At 48.8% G+C, this 9,774-nt stretch overlaps 1 protein-coding gene across 1 annotated transcript; it reads right to left on the reverse strand.

Annotated features, from left to right (window-relative positions):
• Positions 1-1,731: 1,731 nt before the first annotated feature.
• Positions 1,732-8,047, reverse strand: adamts1 (ADAM metallopeptidase with thrombospondin type 1 motif, 1). Its single transcript, XM_065026042.1, has 8 exons — positions 6,931-8,047; positions 5,423-5,766; positions 5,039-5,171; positions 4,430-4,887; positions 3,764-3,950; positions 3,286-3,464; positions 2,841-3,016; positions 1,732-2,578 (listed from the first exon to the last, which is right to left on the reverse strand). The coding sequence occupies exons 1-8, from the start codon at positions 7,553-7,555 to the stop codon at positions 1,840-1,842; spliced, it is 2,841 nt and encodes a 946-aa protein (XP_064882114.1). The 5' UTR covers positions 7,556-8,047; the 3' UTR covers positions 1,732-1,839.
• Positions 8,048-9,774: the final 1,727 nt, after the last annotated feature.

Here is a 9,774-nt window from a genome sequence, read left to right on the forward strand (position 1 = left end):
TCTATTAATTCATTATTGACTAAAAGGCTAAACTGATAATACATCAGAGCCTGTATAGGAGTGCTGAGATCATAATGCATAAGATTACATGGACAGGGGGTACTGATTTGAGATCAGCATTCCTATCCTGAGACCCAGCGGAAGTCCGGAGGGGCCATTGAAACACTGCCACCCAGTGGAAAATATGTTTATTACACATTGTCCATAAGGGAGACATGATCAGACATATGAGTATATAAGGGGATTATGTTTATTACACAAATCCCACCATATATTTGCTGACGAAGGCCATGTTTGTGAGTATGTTTGTGCGTGTGTGAGTGTGTGTGTGTGTGCACGCGCATAGAGTGGAATAGATTGAGGTGTATGTATAGAGTCGAATCTATTGAGCTGTGTGTGTGTAGGGATGCGTAAGAATACCAAGACACACCACACTTGTGACAACAGTGTATAGGTCAACGTGATACTTTATTCATAAACCTAGGACAATATATATAATACTGTATAAATACTCTATATACTCTACATCCTTCTGTTATTTCAATATAATAACATATACAAAATACAACAATAATAATAAAAAAGCAACAAGATTATATTTAACAAAAATAAATTATGTTTGGATATTCTGTACAAAACGTCATCATCAAAAAAAAAAAACCTTCTCGGAAGGCAGGAGAGACTTACTTATGAAGTAGTAGCAGGAGAGAAGCCACACACACGCGCGTTCGCTTGCTCACACACCTCTTTGGTCTGGGGCGGGGCCGAGTGATATGGCTTTGAAATTGGTTTTGTTCAGTCCGGGATGCATTTTGAATAATACGTCTATTGGAACGAGTCTATTGGGAGATTCTACTGGAATGTTAGCAGCACATACCAACTTGTTCAGGAATGACCCGAAGTTGATTGAAATGAACTGTATTGAGTTAGTTTGGTTGCGTACAAAGTTGTATGGATTAGCAGGGACAATTCGGATTGTCTATTGTTCTGCAACCTTTGAAACAGGAAGTGCCTCCAACCGATACAGGGAGTGGAATGTGTGGCAGTGAGACCATTCATTTGTTTCTAATACATATACATACATCCTCACCCCAAGGTAGCCAATTCTGTACAGTGATACATCTGGCATATATAGTCCCCCCAAGATGTCTGTCCAGTCCAGCTAGGACAGACAGCCCACACACGCACGCACGCACGCACGACACACACACACACACACACACACACACACACACACACACACACACACACACACACACACACACACACACACACACACACACACACACACACACACACACACAAGCATGTCATTGGCACCTAAAGCAGCATGCTTTTTCGAAAGAGAAGTGTCCACTTAAACTCTTCCTCCATCTCAGCTCCACTGACATGGGTGTAGAGGGAGGGAGAAGGTCCCAGTGTGCCTGCATTGCGCCCCTATGCCAGCCCAGTGGGCAGCTGCACCAAGTCTGTGTGGTGTTCTAGGGGTGGCAGTGGCACGGAGCAGACCCAAACAATACTAAAGTCTACCCTCAAAGTAGCTGGAGGGAGTTGAGAGAGAGGTTGTTGGCTCTGCAGTGTCAGTCAATCAGTCGGCCACATTGGACCCATTGGACCCCCCGAAAACACCCCCGAAAGCACTCTGCTTGGGATGTAAACATTCTCATGATTGGTCAATGTATTATCAGGCGCAAAGTTCATGATGATATGGTTGTTTTAGTCCTTTTCACGCTTTCTTTCTTTCTTTCTTTCTTTCTTTCTTTCTTTCTTTCTTTCTTTCTTTCTTTCTTTCATGAGCTGTTCTTCAGGGACGTAATAATGAGGTGAGTCCCGACAGTCTTAGCAGGTGCTCTGGTTGCACAAGTCCAGCAGAGGTCGAGGCCTGTCTTTGGGGTCGCAGCTCTCGTGGGCGAGCGTACGCCCGTTGTGTCCCACGCAGCGTAGCGGGCGCTTGCGGAACCCACGGCCACAGCTCTTGGAGCACGCCGACCACTCCCCCAGGAACCATGAAGGACAGGGTTGTGTGGCACAAGGGCGTGAAGCCAACGGGCGCAGCTCCTCCGGGCACTCCCGCGATGGCCGCCCCTGGGGATCCAGACACAGCACCTCCCTCTGTTGAGTACCGCCCCCACAGCTCTGCGAGCATGGGCCCCACTCCCGCAGGGTCCACTCAGCGTCCCCCAGCTCACGGATGGCATTGATGGACTGGCGGCGTGCCACCGTTCCACCACTAGGTGACGCCAAAGCGGGCCTCGGGGCAAAGTAGCTGTATTTGACACGGGGACGGGGCGAGTCGCCTACAGACAATACCTGGATGGTCAGGTCCTCGGGGAGGGGCGAGAAGCTGCGTAGACGCTCCAGGGAGGCGGAGCTACCACTGTATCGTAGCAACGCCCCCTTGAGGGCGATGTCTGTTTCGAGAGTCATCAGCTTGTAGTCGCCGTTCAAGAGGTAGGTGCCGTCCTGGCGCAACACTGCCAGGTAGCTGTTGTCATGGCGACCACCACCGGGGGCACGTTGCTTCACGTCCAGGTGAGTGGCGCCAGCGGGGATGGTCACGACGTTCTGGTAACCAGGCCTGATGGGCAGAAAAACACAAGGGTCAAACATATAGCCAATGATAAAAAGTTATGCATAAGTGTAAGAGTTAAGTTAATTGTAAGAGTAAGAGACTGTGTTAAAAAGAGATGGCAGGGCTAAGAGGTTTAGAGCGATAGAGATTCATTAGAGAAAAATAGGATTCTACAGACTGTAGTAAAAGTTAGTAAATGGGTTCAACTAGAAAACAGTAATTTCTAGTCAAAGATGGCTGTTTTGAGGTCATAGGTCATTGTTCTCACCTGGCACGCTCCAGGGCACCCGACACTTTCTTGCAGGTTGAGCCGTTGCCTCCGCACACGCCGCACTTGTCGAAGCGACGGCTGGAGCCGATGATTCGGTCACAGCCCGCCTTCACACACTGACCCTGCACACACACTGAGGTGGAGTCTGGGCTGCAGGGAGTACCGTCAGCCACCTGACGGTTGCAGAGAAACAAATGTTAGCCTAGTTAGCCCAGACAGCATTAGCTTAGTCTAGTTAGCCTAGACAGTGTTAGCCTAGTTAGCCTAGAAAGTGTTATGCTAGTTTGCCTAGACAGCATTAGCTTAGCCTAGTTAGCCTAGAGACAGTGTTAGCCTAGACAGTATTAGCCTAGTTAGCCTAGGCCGTGTTAGCTAATCTAGCTAGCATAGACAGTGTTTGTCTACATTTTTGCAAAAGTATCTGTGGTGTGACCTCACTTACCTTGGGTTTCAGAATGAAGAAGTAGCCTGTGCCCTTGGCCCGGCACACCAGCTTGCAGCGGTCTTTGGGCGAGACGCCGGCATATTTGGGAACCCACTCCACGCCCTCTCCCGAACCGAATGAGACCTGTGACGAAATATCGTTGTGGGCCAGACACTGCTCCTCGCGGAATGACATACCTACAGAGAAAGAGGGATGAAGAGAGAGAGAGAGGTGTGATATTCACTGTTAGATTAGCTTGAGCCTTATGTTAACTTTACAGTATGCCGTGAAATTCAAATATGGCTATTCTCGAACGTGTCAAAAGTATAAGTATGGGTACAATATGCAAGTCAGTGGCCTATGTGTCTAAATAAGGTTGTATAATTTCAAAGTATAAATATATGAATATGTATGGGTAATGAGAGTAATTAGTGTATCAGCTATGTAATGAGCATGAACTAAGTATGTCATAAGTGTGGCTAGTAGAGGCTCTTACCATTGCTACCAGGGCAGATTTCTGTGTTACAGGAGCGATATTGGATCCTCTTGCCCTCACAGTACTTGCCCCCGTTTTTGGGCAGAGGGTTATCACAGTCCCTGAAGGAGTACTGCACCCCTCCGTCGCAGGTACGGGAACAGTCTCCCCATGGTCCCCATACTCCCCAGGCACCGTTGACTGGAGTCTGCAACAGGAGACGACATCATCGTCATTCATAGTCACACACTAGCCCATATAACACTTCAATAGTCCTATAGGTAGTCCTATAGCTAAAAAGCTCATAGTTACACACACTTTAGCCCCTATAAGGGGTACTCAACTCTTACCCTATGAAGTCCGGAGCCTGCTGGTTTTCTGTTCTACCTCATAATTAATTGCACACACCTGGTGTCCTTGGTCAAAATCAGTCTCTGATAATAAGGCAATGGAACTGGCTTCAAGGTCCAGACTTGAGTTTGAGTGTCCTATAACATTTCAACACTCCTATAGCTAGCCTGATATCTAAAACAAAAGACATAACATTGGACCTAATCCAATGTAGCTCAAACTAGCCAATCCCAAAGCTGCATTATACTTCCTTTCCCCCCAACGGACCAATTCCATCACTCCCATTGACTTTAAGACTTTGTCATAGGGCCGTGTTATAACAGGGTTAACACCCACCTGGTGACGAGCGGCCTCCGTCTTGCTCAGACAATGTCCCGCCAGGCAGAAGCTGTCATGGCCACACAGCGTCCCATCCGCCCACGGGAAGTTCTTGGTCTGACAGACCAGCAGTCCGTTGGTTGTGGTCACTGTGCACCAGAGTGCCACACATGTGGTACTCAGGTCGGGACAGTGCTGTGACTCCTCCCCGAAAGTCAGGCGACATTGGCGGTCAGCGTCGTACACGGTTCCGGGTAGCGTGGCAGGCAGCGGCTGGGACTTGTGGGGCTTGTCCAATAGGCACTGGCCGTGTCCGTTGTCCATGAAGGAGGTGACCATGAGGGCGGAGCAAGGCGACCAGGGCTGGAGTTGGTCCAGGTTGGACAGGGTGGACGCCATCATGTGCGAGCCCCAATGGTCACCGTTGACGCTGGCACACTGCTTGGAATCATCGTGGGGCATGTTGAACACGTGGCCTAAGCCACAAAAGAGAGGGAGGAATGGAGAGAGGGGAGACAAGGGGTTGGTTTGGGAATGAGAGACGAGATGTGTACTGCGTGTGGCTAGTGACAGAGATGTGAATGTGTGGTGCATATGTGTCAGCTTGGCATCAGGGTATCATCTTACCAAGTTCGTGTGCCACGGTGAATGCCGCCTGCAGCCCGTCGTCCTCGATGATGGAGCAGCTCCTCTCCGGGTCGCACACCGTGCCCACATCCGCCATGCCTAGCGTGTCACAGGAGTGGGCGCCGCACAGGTCCTATAGGGGGTGAGAAGGGACAAAACACATCTGTCAAACTCACTGCTTTCCCACATACACATACACACACAGACACAGAACCCATACCATAAAGCAGAACCCTGTTTCAAATCAAAAGTAGTAAGCTATATAGCGAAATGGGTGCCATTTGGAAAGCAACCAAGTAGTTGTGAAGGTGTTGCTTGTTACCACAGTAAACATTGGTGTAAAAAACATTGTGAAAACAGTGTTAAAACACAAAAGCAACATACCGTTCGGGTGAAGAGCACGGCCGTGTCGTAGTGCTCTGGGTGGCGGTCGCTGGGCGGGTTGTGCTGCCGCTGCCACTGGCAGAAGTTGCGGAGGGTCAGGGCAGCGTTAGACGACACCTGGGGGCCGCTCTCCTCCTCGTAGACCACCAAGAGCTTGACCACGGCTAGGCTGATGGAGTTGTGGATGGTGGGGTGGCGGTAGAGGCGCGATGCCACCGCCATGATGGTGAGCAGGTAGGGCTTGAGGCCGGCACCGTGGAACTCGGCCATGGACTGATCGGCCACGATCATGATCTCCACGAAGCGGGGCGTGGACACGAAGCGCTTGGACCGCTGGTGGTGGGCTGGATGGAAAGAGAGAAGAATCAAAGAGAGGTGAGACAAACTGGCCTAGAGTCAGACATTTAAGACAGTTCTCTTGTGAGAGCCTGGTTTCTCTGGTTTAAATTGATGAACTGTTAGTCTGTAAACAGTCTGATGAGAGATGAGAGACTTGAAGATGAAATGTCAAATTGCTTATGGCAAATATCTGAGTGGTCACAAGTGACTTTATTTGAGTTGTAACAAGTGATACTACAGGCCATCATGGATTGTAAGCTACAAAGTTGTATTTTCTAGGACAGATGAAGAGCGCCTGAGCACTGAGCAGATCGACCTCTCCAGGTGAGTCTGGAGCAGCTCCAGCGGCTCTCATTGGGTGACTCACCAGCCCCTTACTGAAAAACCACATGCATTTCCACATGTGATTATTACATGTTTTAGTGTTCCAAAAACACGTTTTTACATGAGTTCCTCTGTGAAATTTCACGTGAAATCGTTTTCTCTGTATGGGCGTCTCTTCGTAAGGACTACGTTCCCAAATTTACCTTCACTGGGCGGAAATTATATGTGAGAGGGGAGAAAAAAAAATCTGGGAAAATGTCTGACAGTGCTGACCTGCAACGTGCAGTACCAGGAAGCGGCGAGACTAGTTTCCACCAGCCCCCGTGCCCGGCCCGTACCTCCCTCCCTCCGTCACTCCCCGCTCACTTCCTCCGAGCCTTTACCCTCCTCCTTCTCCCCTTGCCTGCGTATACTGTCAAAGCTGAGCCCATTCCCCGTTAACCCTAGCTGTGCACCGGTCAAAGTATCGACTTATCCACCCTTACCTCAACATTTAAATATATAGCCTTCGCCGTGTGTAATTATTAGAGGCTCAGATGTTTGCGTAAAAGTGGTATTTTACGCATCACTCCAAGATAGAAGATGAGGTAGTTTGGATAGACAAATCCTCAAGGCTAAACTCTGCCCGTTCCAGAAATTGAAGCCCCAGGACACGGCTGGTACAGGAATTTGTCCTTTTCGTTTGCCATACATGATGTAGACACACAACACAACTAAGTGACTATCTGCCACAGCTTGGCTTATGTTTTTTTCTTACTAAAAGATGTAGGCCTATGAATATGATTTAAAGTCAGCATATTCCTAAATGGACCCAAGTCAAAGGTTTTATAAGTGTCAATGCATACCTGGGTGGTCTGAGTTAGTGGTTCCATGGTCTACTTTTGTCTCTTGATTCTCTGGCAACCTGTCCTCGTCCTCGTTGACCCCACACTTTGAGCTGCTCTCCTCTGCAAAAGATGCCTGACCTCTCCGGCGAATGAGGTGGAGGTCCCCATCAATAGGCTGTGCATCAGTCGAATTATTGGGATAGATGAAGTACTCTTCACCTTGGAGGTAGAAGCCGCCCCGTAGTCCGTGGCACAGGTTGAGCGCAGCTGCGGAGTCCTCCTCCCCGTTCACCGTGCCCGAGAAGAAGCACTGAGTCTCGGCTGTGCTGCTGTCAGATTCCCGCTGCGCCTGCAACTCCGGGCTCCCCACCACATGGAACACAAACCCAGGTGCCAGGAAGGTCTGGTCCGGCTCTAGCTCCAAGACCACCCGTTTGCCAAATACGTCCAACCGGTAGACCCGCATCTCCGACTCCTTCTCTCGCTCCTCTACCGAAAGGGTCCGGCCCTGCTCGGCTTCCCTCTCCGGCCGAACCGGGTCGAGTCTGACCGGTACAACTGTACTTTCCTCCCATGTGCCGTGCGCCGCGCTCACGCACAGAGCGGTAATCAAACAGAACGAGACGCAAACGAACCACATCATATTCCGTGTCAAAACCCTTCAAACTGAAAGATAAAATGATATTGAAGTGTCTGGCGGAAGCAAGTAAAATCCGTAAAAGACTCCACTAATTACTAAAAAATATCAGTCCAAGAACTAAAACACCTCCAGAAATTGTGTAAGTGTAAAAAAAACTAAAACGGAAACAAATCCAGTGCAAAACCCATTCAAAATAGTCTACAGCTCAGACTTCATGTTTTCTTGCTTCAAGCTCGAGTCTTATATTCTCTTGGTCGAAAAAAGCTCAGCAGTAGATAAATTCCAACTCTTCGGGACGTTGGTGCTTCTTTCAGCCCTCTCTTGAATACTCAACAGCTGTTTGAGTTTCTATGTGACTTCGGGCGCAGGTTTTTTTCTACTGTGCCGTCTAGTTTCTGCTCTGATTTTGCCTTAAAGAAGGACAGACCCCGGCTCCCTATATATCCCCCGACTCAGGACCACCCCTTCCTGAAGCCCCTTTGATCTTTTAGAGACGAAATCTTGTGCGCAACAAAACGCAGACATAGAGACGTGCCATAATAATCAATCAATGTGGAGTGGGACGCGTTTGGCCCAGAACATTTTTTTCCCCCTGCTCTGCTTGTAGGCGGGACTTACAGCCCTCACTCCTCTCCCCATACCCCCGTCCTCCCCCTAAACGTTCTCATCATTTACACTAAAAACTCTCAAACTTTTCGCCCCTGCTACTTTTACGCTGTGCTCATATATCCTATAGGCTATACCCACACGTTGAACGTAAATTACACTTCATGAAGGTGGCAGTGGTTTATCTGTGGCAGTGTTGTGGTGTCTGTGAAACTGGAGATGTGGGGATAGCAGGTCAGACATGGCAACCGTCGCACCGGGGCTCGATACGGGGAGCGAGGAGTCGTTTGCATAGCCTCAGTGCCAAGCGAGCTGTGCGCGGTGGCGGCCTGGCGGGTTTCCGTAGCTCTTCGGGGAGAGGGAGCTCAGAGGGGCCGGTGGGTTCTTAAGGTGGAATAGTCCCTTGGACGTATCTCCTTCGCCACTCAATCCTCCGAGGCCAGGGCCCCTCTCCTTGGACGGACACCCCCTCCCCTCCCCGCGCTCGTCTTCCCAGCTCCTCTTCTCAAACATATGGTGCAAACCGCATCACTTGTATAAATCCAGTACTCTGGAACCTTTCCAAACGAATTATCCCCGGATTACTCGCCCCTTCCCAGTGACCGAGTAAATATTTGCTAAGTATTAGAGATCACGTTTGAATAATGATACGTGACACACCAATAAAAGACTAAACCCAACCGTGTCTATGTATGGTAAGTCTATTTACATGTGCATGTTAGTCTATTCACCCAGATGACAGGACAGACAAGTGGTACATACCGTACGGGAACAAAAACGAGACGTCACAGGTACAGCGCAGGAACACCAATAGCCAAGAGATAAAGATCAAGAGATAAGATGGATAAAGTGCCATACACGGTGGTCTCAGCCTCTTAGTGAACTGCGAGTCTGTTATGAGTATGGCCTGGCAACTAAAGTATACGAGGGAAACATTTCTAATCAATTCATCAATTAAATGCGTTTTTAACGCGTTAGCTGGAGCCCATCGTATGCATTTAACTTACCGTTTCGAGGGGAGACTTGTGATGGGCCACCTTAAGCGCAACAGGTCGGGGAGAGGGAATAGTTGTAGTGACATAGTAGTCCAACAGGTGTCAGACGTGGGCCGTGGAAAAAAAGTAACAAAGGCTCTACTACTGCCATAAATCCAATACATGGCACATGCTAGTCCCACGTAAGACTAGACTCCTTTGGCTCAGCATTTGCATGTCACACATGTAAGGGGGAAAAAATATGAATTGATTGTACGGAAGACCGTCATTTCTATCTTTATTTACCCTGGTTATGGATGCATTAGGGATTGTAAATAAAAAAAAGGGCTATAAAATGAACAGGGCCATGATACCAGCCTCAACTGTACACCTCTCTGTGGCATAGAGGGGCATTTAGTCCCAATGTTTGTTTGAGGGGTCTTTGATTGCCAAAATCCATTATCTTTGAATTAATTCTGTATTAGGAATGACATCTTGTCCTGTTTGGCTCAGTTGGTAGAGCATGACACCTGCAACGGTGGGATTTTGGGTTCAATTCCCGGGGCCACCCATATGAAAAATGTATGCATACATAAGTGAACGCACCAATTTGTAAGTCGCTCTGGATAAGAGCGTCTGCTA

This window comes from Oncorhynchus nerka, linkage group LG2 (assembly GCF_034236695.1).
Source record: "Oncorhynchus nerka isolate Pitt River linkage group LG2, Oner_Uvic_2.0, whole genome shotgun sequence".
NCBI classification, from domain to species: domain Eukaryota; kingdom Metazoa; phylum Chordata; class Actinopteri; order Salmoniformes; family Salmonidae; genus Oncorhynchus; species Oncorhynchus nerka.